Below are 12,892 nucleotides of genomic sequence, written 5' to 3'. Positions count from 1 at the left end.
TCACCTGCTTGTGGGACCTTTTTCTTCCTATTAGGATGCCTGGTTCAGCCTTGATGTGATGGTATGTGCCTTGTCTTACTGTAGCTTGTTATGCTGTGTTTGGTTGATGTCCCTGGGAAGTCTGCTGACCCAAGACAGAGGGGGTTGGTAGATCTGGGGGAAAGGGGAGGTGCAGGGGGTGGGGAGAGACTGGGGAGAGGGGAGGGAGGGGAAACTGTGTTCAGGATGTAATATCTAAGATAATAATAAATGGAATGTAATTTATAGCCTAACAAAATGCTGGGAGAACTGGAGAGAAGGCATACAAAAGATAGGTCCTTCTAAAAAGATTCATCCTTTTTATAAGGCAAAGCAATGCCATGTAAATTGTTCTTACCTACAGTATGCCTATTAGAGCTTTTCACTTTCCCTACCACTAATCATAACATCCCAAGTGAATAACATACTGTCTTGACTGGTAGTTTTGTGGGGAAATAAATTTATTTCGTTGTAATTGCTCATGTTAAAACTGTACCCTGAAACTACTAAAAAATTAGTTTTAAAAAATTAAAAGAAGTTTCAATTAAAAAAAACAAAGAAAACAAGCACATGGCAAAAGTACTCAGTTGAAACAAAAGAATCTACTGCAGTTTTCCAGGTCTCCAATCCTCTTTCAAGTCATTGCTAGTCTAGTTTCTTGTGACTTCTTTCAGATATATCCAGTGTTTGTCTTTGTACATTTGTGTTTGCTCATGTGTGTGTGTGTACATACACATATATGTACATTCTCACAAGTTCCAACTAAATCGATTGCCTTCCCTATGAATAATTAAGCCCTAAGTATATTTTTAGTTGTAGAAGTATATTCCTTGAACACAATCAGTGTTTTATGACATTCTCTGTAAAATTATTTGTGTATAAATAATTATTCATAATTTTACTTTTAAAATATAAGTATATATTATTGTGTCCTTAAATGACACACTAACAAATATAAGACAATTCAAATATAAGACAGTTAATATTTAAGTGTTCCAATCACTAGTTCCTGGGCTATATATGAGAAAAAAGTATAATGTATTAAGAACTAGATCCTTAGGCCCCAGTAGATACAATATTTTCTTTGAAATTTCTCATTTTTTTCTGTTTGTCTTCTAATTGATAAAAAGTTGCATAATCATTGTGTGCTAAAGAATAGGGCAGTATTTTGAAGGGAAGGGGATAGTGTTATTTTGGCTATAATATTCAGTGACTTTTCAGAATAGTAGAAGATAATATAAAGCTATTGTGTCTTGGAAATGATGTTTCTGGTATAAATTTGAGCTATGGAGAGTGAGCTTTAGTTTTCCCCAAACACAGGATCTGACTATCTTAAGTGAGTGTCTCAATGTAAAAGTCGAGTTGCTAATTCTTCTCTTTCTGTTTTCCAATTTTAGGTTTTAGTATAAAGGCAGTGCCATTCCAGAATGCCATCTTGAATGTAAAAGAACTTGGAGGTATAACTTTTAAAATCCTCTCTACATCTACCATTGACTTTACAAATTTGCTTTTCATGCATTACATGTAACTAAAATGTGATGATTTATTCCAGGTGATTGATTTTTACTTTTTCCTTAATAGTATATTTTATAGTAATATTTTCATCCCTTTACATATGGATTAGCAGTTGTCCTAGACTTGTAATATAAACTTTGCTTTCTTTTCTGTGAATCAAAGGACTACACACTAGTGCGCTGCTATATCATTGCTTTTACTTATTAATTATTCTAAAAGGAAACCTATGAAAACAATCTAAAAAGTAAATAAAAATGAGCTATATAGGGCCAAGAATTGTGGTTAAGTGTGAATTTCTACAGCAGGTTTGATTGTATTCAGTTTTTTTCGAATGTATTTGTTCCGATAATAAATCTTTGCCAATGGGTTCTTTGCTGGCCAGGCACATTTATTGGATAGGCTGTACCCCAAAGCATACATCAGTCAGCCTTTCATTGCATTCTCTGTCTGGCATTTTTTGGGTTGTGTTTTATGTCAGTCAGGGTCTTAACCCATGCAAATAGATTAACAAAGAAATCAGTCAATTCAGTGAACCTACTAAATTCTCTTAACGGCACAAGAAAATGCCGAGTGCCAGAGTTCAGTATAATATCCATGAGTTTAGTGGCTTAGAAAGTTCTCTTCTGTCTTCTTAATCACTGTGTGATGGTGACCTTACCCTGCTTTTTGTTGTTTTTTTTTTTCTCCTTCTCCGTCAAGGTCATTTCTAATTGTGACTTATTTTTAGTGCTGTGAAATGGAAACACACAGTTGTATGCCATCTTGGTAAAGTTTGCTGCCTTCCGATATTGTTCAACAAGTGCTTACTGGCCTTTCCAGGTGTCCCTCAGTGTGACAGCTAACAGTGACTTTTACAGCACTGATATTGAGCAGCATCTGCAACTGAGCAATTAAACGTTTCTCTTAAGGTGCTTGGTGTTACCATTAAACAATAAAATTCTAGGAACATGAATGTTGATCTTAGCTAGAAAGCTGACAAGCAGTAAAACATAAACTTCCTTGAAATAACTTCTGTGTAAAACATTCTAAAACTGCTTAATAGATTGAGTATTTTAATCATGCTTTGGTTTCTGCTATCCATTCTCCCAGTGACAATATTATTTGTAGGCATTTTACAGTCAGAGATCCTAATATAAAATTAGGAGAATCTATCTGTATGGTTTGAAAATTCTCTTGGTTTTAATTATTAGTCTGGGTTTAAAATAAAAAAAAACTTTCATTGAACATTCACCAGTATAAGAAACTGTTGCGAATTGGCAAGGTATTTATGGTATGTTTATTTGGATGAAATAAGTAGTGGATGTTTCTGAACAGTTAAGAAAAACGAATGCATGACATCAACGTTGGTGGTATATCATTGAAATTGAATGCAGTGAAGGTAAAATTGGAGGACCAGGGCTATGTAGGAGAGGAGCATGGTTTTGTTTCCCTCAAGGAAGTTTATTTTCACTTATAACAAAACTGTGCCCTGGCAATTGAGGAGATGAAAATTATAATGGAGAGAATCCCATAGGGTTAGGTGGTACACTTTAATTCATAACATACTGTAAGGAGGTTGAATAACAGGTATAAGACAGAGCCTTGGGCATTGGAATACTTGGCTAGTTCCAGACTAATAATACTTGGGTTTATGCATGTGTTAGCGGGGAAGAGAAAATTTCTGATCCAACCATAGATTACTTTTTCCTCCCTCAACTTTAACAACCCTCCATATTAGGAAAAAGTAGACCACAGAGTGCAATTTGTGTATTCTATTTCATAGCCTCAGAGGCAGGCAACAGAGGGAGTTGATCTTTGATGGGTTGCCCACTTGCTTATTTATTGAAAACTTAGGGAGTGATGTACTCTGTTTGCCTCACTCTGGAAGAGGCATGTGAAAAGCTGGGCTAGCACATATAAAGAAAATTAGCTTTCCTGGTTTTAAAGTATATTCTAGGCACCAAGGGAATCAACATAAGGTGCTGGGCATTTGGGGAGAATTGTAACAGTGAAATTGAGTTGTCTGGGAACTGCTTGACTAAGTATTCCTAATCTCAGGGGGAAAGAGTTGGGTGTTTCAGGACGGCTTTGGGATGGCAGGTGACCTGCATTCACCAGCGCTAGGTTCCTCAGAGATAGGGTCATTGGAATTCAGTCAGTCTGCCAGTATCAGGAAGATGCTAAATTCGCAAGAGAATCTCAGGAAGGTAGTTGACATAGGCAGGCAGCTGATGCTAGCTAAGGACCAAGTGAAGTATAATGAGGAAAACACAGGCAGTTGTCTTCATCCTAGGTTAGCTTGAGAATGGCATGCCCTGTTCCTCCTCAACAACCTGCAGATCCTTTTTTCTCTACCCTTTCAGAGAATTCCAAGGCTTCTCATCACTCCCCTTCCCAACCTTAAATTAAATGTCTTACTGTTTTAAAATAAAAGGACATAAACTGCTGTCTTCTTTATTTAGTAAGGAGAAATGGCACAAGATGAAATAACAATGATTAATGGAGCCAAGTTTAATGGAAGTCACCTCAGGTCATCTTCATAACAAACTATGTATGCACATAAAACAGATCCCTGCTTTGCATATAGGTGACTGTATCATATATGTAAGATGTGTGTGTGTGTGTGTGTGTATCTCCACACCATATCCATATGCATATGGATACATAGTGCTATTGTTCATTTCTAGTTTGTGATTCTCACATCAGTTCCTTTTTACATAGCATTTTCCCAGTTTACACAATCATTCCACCACATTGTTTCTGGGGCTGAGAATAAGTCTAAGTAAGACACAGGCCCTATAGGTTTAGTGATAGAGGTAATCCTGAATATGCCCATAGGAAATTAATGAAAAATTGGAAAATAATGAAGTGAATGGGGACAAGACAAGTACCAAAGTCACAGAGAAATGATGACATAAAGATAGCAATACTGCCTAACAGTATGATGGGCCAGTTCCATTTTTACTGCTCACAACCTACTTGTCACTGCTGCCAGGCGGCACTGATTGTGCCTGTGGTTTTATTAGCACATAATAATTGTATATCATAATTTCATCATGACATTTGTATACATCTATAAAAATATTTTGATCATATTTACCCTCTTTCCCTCTTGTCTCCTTCCCATTTTTGTTGATTCTCCCTCTTCCCAACCTGCCCCGCCTCCTGTCTCTCCCCCAGTGAGTTTAGGTTGACTACAGGAGCTTGGGTGAGGGGATATTTAGGAGCACTTCGGCCTCTTAGCAGTGGCTACGTAACTGAAGAAAATGTCTCCTCACTTCTGCAGCAGCTATGAACTGCCGGCAGCTCCTCAGGGAGAGCTAGGGCCTGTTGAACCACTCTCCAGTCCACGAGGGCGTGCTGAGTGGGCCAGCCTTTTGCAGATGACTGCAGCTGCTGTAAGTTCATAAACTCAAGGACCATTCGCGCCCAGAAGACAGAGTGCTCTACAGCGCACAGGCTCTTTAGTGCGCGCCTTCATGCCATCTCCTCTTGCACGAGCCTTGGGTGGGATAATAGAGTTCTCTGCCTCAGGGCCGAGTGTTCCATGGCCACCTGTTTTAGAGTGCTCTGACCAGTTATGAGTCTCTAGTAACTGCCACCCAGTGCTCTGACCAAAGCAGACTGAAGCTCAGCAACACTAGTGTATGATCATAAACGTTTGAAGGGCAGAGCAGGCCCGTTTAGCAGAACGACAGTTGAGTGATTATGTCTATCCTTGTGTGAAATCAGGACTCTAGGCTTTCTTCTTCTGTATCTCCCTTCCTGTTCTCTCCCTCAGTCATTCTCACTTATCATTGCAGTTTCATGGAGAAAAGGTACTGTTCGTCTCATGTGCAATGAGACACAGAGACTGTGGCTGACAAAGGGCCCTGTGGGAAGCAGATGTCAGTTAATGGACACATGGATGTTTATGTAGTGTACAGGACATATGAGGCATTTTGCACAGTGCATGCACAAGAGAAAGGACTCCTACACACTGTCTCCTGTCTTTTTTATCATTATCTGTGCCACTGAAAGTCCACATGTGTTGGTATTTTTCCTTAGTGTTGCATTCACTGGACACAATCTTGACAAAACACGAATACTTTGTCTTCACCCTAAAACCTTTAATGAGATAGTATCTCATTATACTGGTTGCTTTCACCATCCATTTTTCTTTTTTTCCTGTCACTCTCATGTTTTGGAGTCTTTCAGACCAAACCCGTGTTCTGAATCCTAACCCTGCAGCCATGCTTCTCCCTTCTTTAACTGCTTCTGTGCTGACTTCTGCATGCCACCACAAATGTTTCATTTTCCTATGTTAGCCACTCAGCAAATCTCTCCAGAGGGATATTACTCTCTGGGCTCCTTTCTAGGGAGCTATGGTGGCTGCAGTTAGCAGGGCTGCGCTGCATAATTCAGATGAGAGACTAGAAGAGAGCCCCTTGTGTCCTGCCTACTTCCTTAAAAGCAAGTATCAGTTTCTACAGGACTAGAGGGAATGGCTGGATTCATGCTTTTCTGATCCTGCCTAGCTAAAGTGAGTGTTGACTCCGACCCCACTAAGGGTTTTCCTAGTCTTATGGAGTTGATTTTATCAGTGTGTTCTTTCACTTGAGAATTCTCACCAAAATTAGTGTAAAACTTCTCTCTTTCAGTTTGAGCTCATTAACCTGCTGCTCTTTTGGAGATACAGTCTCACCTACAGTCCAGGCTGGCTTTGACCTTATGGTCCTTCTGCCTTAGGCTCCTGCATGCTGGGATTTGCAGGCCTCTGATCCCTCTTGCTTTCACTTTTCTGGGTATGTCATAGGGTACTTGTCGGATATTCTGGATGGACAGGTGGGTTATTCTTTCAGTGAGTTTTTCTTCATTGTGTTTGATTCTGGGTCCATCCGTATTCCTGAGTATTTTCTTGTCTATAAAATGTGGTTTACAATAGTTTCTATATCAAGTCCTCTTGTGAGGGCTAAATTAGATGATGCTGGCCTTGCCTGCAGTTAGTATTATGCAAGATTTGTGTTCATTAAAATTATACTCTCACTACTCCCCACCCTCAATTCCCCACCCTACACTAGCCCCCACAAATTAAAACAAACACAAATTAAACTTTCAATGAAACATTTTTCTTCATGGTCTCTAAAATGAACAAATTTCATACTAACTTCTCTCTGCCTTTCTTTTCCACCCCTCCATCTTGCCCTCCCTCTTCCCCTCTCATCCTGCCTCTTTCTCTCTGTCTTTGGCAATATACTGTTTTCTCCCGTTATGTACGGAGAAAGGAAAAGGCCACTGAGAAGGGAGGATGTTCTCTTCTTTCGTTTGGCCACTACCATAGAATGAGCACTCAACACTCCACATTAGCTAATAGTGCTTTTTTTCCTCTTGGATCTCACCACCTTTACTTCTGTTTTTGGGTGTCACCTGAAAACCCTCTTGTCTGTCTTTGTCTCCTAATTGTTCTCTGTTTACCGAGGTAAGTTCAGCATCTGGTGCTTAGCAGAGCCAAAAGCATAGTCTATACATCAATGACATCACCGCCCTGATAGTTTTTCTTTTCAGAAATTTGCAATTCTTAAATCTACAGAGTCTTATGCACTCATGGATGATCTTTTCCCAATTTGGAAATCTCATATAGGAAATGATAGAATACAGAGGTGAAAACTTTATTTCTTAGCAAGTTCGGTTTTTTATTTATTGATAAAGATCCAGATATGATACTATCTCCAACTGAATTTTGGAACCGTGAATGATTTTGCCAAAAGACTTTTTTCCCCCTCTAATACTTTAATGAGTTATGTCTGGATTGTGTTTCCGTTCTCTCCAGGCCACCATCCCCCACCCAGTACCCTCTCTGGCAGCCTTGTCTTCACAGATGACATTCAGAAAGGCAAAGGAGAGCTGACAGGCAGTTAGCTATCTCTACACCGCGGCATTCATGACTGCTAGTTGTCAACCAAATGGGAAAAAAAATCTGTAAAGCTGTTTGTTTTGGGGTGTTTTTTGTGGTCCCTCACCCTGTAAAGAAAAGCAGGCAGCAAGGAGCTCAGGAGAGTAAAGTGCACTTTGTATGTAGTCACCTGCTCGATTAGCCCGAGCAGTTGTGGCTGAAGGATTTTTGAGGCCTGTCCGCTCAGCCATTGTTTTAAGGCCGCACGCATCTTTAGCAGCCGGCTGTTATAGGAAACAGATGCTGCGTGTGTCCTGCTTCCATGTTTGCCTGGAGGAACTGCCCCTCACAGGGGAAGGTGCTGTGTGCTGGCCTGCCAGCTATCTCAGGGCTCTCTTTGTCTGTCCAACTCATTTGCATTTGTTCATTTTCCCAGAAACTGTCCAGGGCAAACTTCTTGACAGGTAACTCAGGGGACACAGCTGCCTGCTTCTTTTAATTTCTTTCTTTGTGTCCAGGGTATTTGATGTCCTTTACCAAAAAAATAAATAAAATAAAATAAACAAGAAGCTTTCTTCTTTGTTTCCCTTTGCTGAAAGTTTTACCCGCACACTCTCTCCCTCTGTTTACCATGCATTACTTCTAAGGCCCTGCCGCACATCTTATGGGGATAAAAGGCCTGGGACATGCTTCCAAATACTATAATTCCTAACTCTTAGGATTATGATAGTGGAGGAGGGGTAAGACAGTGCTAGCAAAGGAGTTGATTTTGCACTAGAAAAAGAAAGAATATCGTCAGAGAGACGTGTAGAGCTTGTGGCCTGAGAGACAGGTGGGAACACTAGAACTCCTTGCTGGTGTCCGAGCAGCATGCCAGTTGACAAAGTTCTGCGTATCTGCAGAGATAGGTGTGTCAGCAAGAAGGCAAGGGACTGTGTCCAAGACAAAAGAAGGTAGTAGCAGAGAAGGAGGCCCAGATAAGACCCTGTCCACAGACGACTGTGGAGCCATCCAGCTAAGGAAACTATAGGGAGCCATACCCAAGAAAAATATACATGTTCTGTATCTGTTACAAAATTGTAAGAAAGAAATGTCACTTAGCAAGGAGTGTTCTCTCAAGACACCCGGCCACTTTATGTCTGAGCCTCTTGCTGTGTTTTGGTATCTGTAAAATGCAAGCTTTAATAAATCACCCCAAGTTTATTTCCCAAGGGATTGGGCTGGAAGGGAAAAATTAAATTGCCTAAAGCTCCTTGGGAAAGATACTTTAAGGATGGACAGTGGTATTTTCTCTAATTCTCTTTTTATAGTTGTAGATCTATTGTAATATGTAGTGTTGAATGATTGGAGCTTCTTGATAGAGCATTGTTTCCTTATCTAAGAAAATAACCAGACCTTTCTTGACTAGGAATAGCCAGTTGACTCCTGGCTCCCTGAGCCATGTACTCTATCACTTAAGCTTGGACTATACTAGGGGAAATGATGTTGGTATAAGGCCAAGTCACTTGGATGGGAGTTAAAAGGCCACAGCTATCTGAATTGGTTGAACAGGATCCCAGGGTGGTGGTGTTCAAGCGTTTTTTACACTTGCTAAGGGAATGCTGAGCCAAACAGTCAGCAGAGCCAAGTAAATGAATCTAGAGGCCCAGAAGTCTATTACTGGCTCATGTAGACCTGACCTTCATTTTTTTTTTCTCCTGGAGGAGTGCCCTAGGAAATTTTAAAAATCTATCTTTTTGGTCATAGTCCAGCGTAGTACTGAACAGTCCACTTCTAAGACTGTATACATAAAGATTATTCTAGAAACTCATTTCCAGGCCTTTTGACCCCTGGCAACAGAGTTCACAAGTGCTTCTGAAGGTTGCACTGTTTCCTACTTTGGGAGGAATGGGTCATTCCACACTTGTAGCTCTACCAACTGTCGTCTCAGAACATTTGTCTTGTGTTCTCAGCTTAGCTTCTTGTCTCTCACAAGGGAGTAGGTATTAGTGTTTCTCCCAGGGGTTACCATAATAACAACCAACTTTCACTGTGTATTTGGTTTCAGTGTGGCGTTGCAGCAACAGCACTGCAAGTCAGGTGACCAGTATTTTCCTCCAACAAAACAAGCCATGGGACATTGGGCAAGTCCTTTAACTTTTCCAAAGCAGTTTTCTTTTCAGTGCTGAGAGCTGATGATGCGGACCGCTGTTTTCCTGTTTGAGTATAACATAGCCCATGCATTTGACCTTGGAACTCACAGTGTCCGCCTTGGCCACCTCAAGCTACTGGAGAATTCTTACAGCACTGGATGCTTGCTTTCCCTTTTATTTCAGTCTCAGTTACTTGTTCTCTCTTTTGTTATGGGAGATATGTAGGTAATTTTATAATTTTTGTGTTGTGTGAGCAGGAGATATGTGTATGCACACACACACGTGCACACACACACACTTTATATGTTATATCCTATAACTGGAGTCAGTACAGGATGCAGTCTAGGTTAAGAAGAAACAAAGTGGAGTTCAGAAAGAAAAAGAATGCAGAAAAGAACATATGGGAGCGAAGTCATGGAGGGAACAATGGGTTCGGTTTGTTGGTGGGATAAGATAGACTTTTAAGCATTGACAGCCATATCATAACAGTATCAGCAGTTTTGAAGCAGAGGGTACTTTTGTTAAATTATTCCTCAAAATGCTAGAATATGATAGCCCTCTTAGAAGGAAAAAGACTTGTTAATATTTAATTCATGTTAGTTAATATCAACAACATACCTAGCCTCAAGAATACAATTCCTGCTGCGCAGATTCATGTTTGTATATATATATACACATGTATACACTAATCCTTCAGCTTATTTTTCCATATGTTTTCATGGGAAAGAGGCATTGCCCATACTGGCTATGTCGGCGTGCAGACTTCCATAGGTTCTTATAATTGTATTGGTATCTTCAACAGGAGAAGAAGTAGTATGCTTTTAATGATACAGCACTGGCCAAATTAATTGAGACTCTGCTGAATAAAACAGATGGTTGACGCTGGTGGTGGCAACATATACTTACTGATTTTTAATTTCCTGAGCTTCAAAGTATTGTAAAAAAGACTCTATTGAAGATGCATCGTCATTTAAATCTTGAAGTTACCAATATTTTTTGACTATCCTTCTGAGAGTTAAGAGTGTGAACAGTTTTGTTATATAAGGTTAGCTATGAATTTTAATACATACATTTAAATAACTTACATGACTAAAAACTGAAAGTCTGAGGTTTTTTTTTTAAGGTCTCTATTTTCTTTCCCTTCCTGCCCAAACCCATGAACACGTGTAAGTGTGTGTGTGTGTGTGTGTGTGTGTGTGTGTGTGTGTGTGCGCGCATACTATTAAACAATGGCAAATCAAATCTATAGCCAAGATAGATTTAACTCTATAACAAAGAAAGGAGCACAAGACAAAGCTTAATGTACAGACAATGGAAACATGGAATACAAATGGAATTCATCAGGATTATTAATCAAAGAGCTCATCAGAGTTATTAATTGGAACTCCACATTTGGAGCCGTGCCTTTATTTTTCTTTTCTCCTTGCACTAAGTGGTGGATAGCAGCTGTGTTTACCCACAAACTGAATCCTTGAATGTGGGTGCTAGACCCAGAAAGGTAGGGCAGTGTCTCAATATATACTAACTGCCAGGTGGGTTAGAAAGCCCACACACACAGGAGACAAGCCACTTGTCTGTCCCCATTAATCACTGAAAACAGACAGTGGTAAACAAAAGAGCTGGCAGACAGACTCTCAAACAAAGATGAGCATGTAATTATGACACACCACAATATGAACAAAGTCAACACCGTAAAGGAAAGATACCCAACCCAAAATGGGAAGAGAATGTTTCAAAGACCTGGAGATAATAGAGTGATCAGAAGATATTCAGAGAGCTATAGAAAGGCTTTGCATTCATGAGAAAGAATGAAACCCAGAACTTGGGAATTTAAATTTGACTTCAAAATTTTAAATGAAAATGTTGACACAACTTACATGTAAGTTACTGAAACTAAAGATTGAGCTAGAGAATTTCCTGAGAATGCCACACAAAATCAATACCTTGAAGGTATGAAGGAGGAAAAGATCTATAGGGAGTAGCAACAGAAGATGGCTGTGTATAAATGAATATTCAGATTTGTGTTCTTAGTACCTAGTAGGAATACAAATAAATGGTTCATAATGAATAATGGCATCATACACACACACAAATTCAAACACATATACATGTGCATACATGTGCATGTATTTATATTTTAAGTGTATGTGTGTGGTGTGTGTCTGTGTGTCATTTCAACATGGATGAAGCTAGGGGCATATAAAGTGAAGGCAGATGGAACCTATTATATTATTACATGGAGTAAATAATAAAAGAAAAACTGGCCGGGCGTTGGTGGCTCACGCCTTTAATCCCAGCACTTGGGAGGCAGAGGCAGGCGGATCTCTGTGAGTTCGAGGCCAGCCTGGTCTACAAGAGCTAGTTCCAGGACAGCCTCCAAAGCCACAGAGAAACCCTGTCTCGAAAAACCAATAAACAAACAAACAAATAAATAAATAAATAAAAGAAAAACTGAAGTTTACCTGAGGATATACATGGCATTATTAAAAATTAGGTGGCATATTCATAAATGGATTTTAAAAACAGTGCAAAGGCTGTATGTTCAACTCATGTTATTACTTAGTGTAAAGAATTACCCCAGAATCAAGTAAATTTTTTTCATGACAACTTTTTTTTAAGAATTGATTTATTTTAAAAGGATTTTTATTTGGTTTACTTTATGTGTATGAGTGTTTTTCTTGCATGTGCTTGTATACCGTATGCATTCCTGTTATCTGTGGAAGTCAGAAGAAGGCATCAGATTTCCTGGAATTACTGATGGTTGTGACCACTATCTGGGTTCTGGGAACCAAGCCTGACTCCTCTGCAAGAGCAACAAGTTCTCTTAATGATAAGTCATCTCTTCAATCCCTAAAGAACGGAATCTTTAAGAAAGGAAATATAAAGAAAACATGATAGATTCAGGGAAAAAATTCAAGAAAGAAAACAAGCAAAAGCTATGCTAAATAAAAAGCATAAATATCACAATAAATATAAATAGCTTAAATTCATTTAAAAATATCATTAAAATGATGTAATATTTAACAAGAAAGTTCAACAAGACATATGGTAAGATAAAAATAAAGGTGTTTAAATGTAATCCTAAAAAATGCCATTGGAAAAATTGTAATTAAAGTAGTGTCAATTCATTTGAACTAGAACAGAAATTATGCAGTAGACTAAAATTATTTCATGCCACTACACTAAGAAAGCCAAATAATCAAAAACATGTAAAATACTCAGCTTCTTAATTTTGAAAGCCAAAACTAAGGAATTTAGAAAAAGAACTAATAGATTTCTAAACAGGAGAGGAATTTAGCCTTGCTTCTTCCACAGACAACTGATCACAAATAAAAAACACTGAAGGATTTGAATAGCAAGTTAATAGATTTGGTCT

At 39.1% G+C, this 12,892-nt stretch overlaps 1 protein-coding gene across 3 annotated transcripts in view; it reads left to right on the top strand.

Annotated features, from left to right (window-relative positions):
* Arl15 (ADP ribosylation factor like GTPase 15) overlaps positions 1-12,892 on the top strand; it is a 354,022-nt gene that overhangs the window by 131,053 nt on the left and 210,077 nt on the right. For all 3 annotated transcript variants that reach the window (XM_040729069.1, XM_040729070.1, XM_040729071.1), the window contains exon 3: positions 1,416-1,475. In XM_040729069.1, the coding sequence (XP_040585003.1) occupies positions 1,416-1,475 (60 nt within the window). The remainder of the gene's footprint in view (positions 1-1,415; positions 1,476-12,892) is intronic.

The sequence above is a fragment of the Mesocricetus auratus genome, unplaced genomic scaffold (genome assembly GCF_017639785.1).
Source record: "Mesocricetus auratus isolate SY011 unplaced genomic scaffold, BCM_Maur_2.0 Super-Scaffold_100020, whole genome shotgun sequence".
Taxonomy (NCBI): domain Eukaryota; kingdom Metazoa; phylum Chordata; class Mammalia; order Rodentia; family Cricetidae; genus Mesocricetus; species Mesocricetus auratus.
Note: the sequence above shows the minus strand (reverse complement) of the source record. Positions and strands in the feature narration are given on the sequence as shown.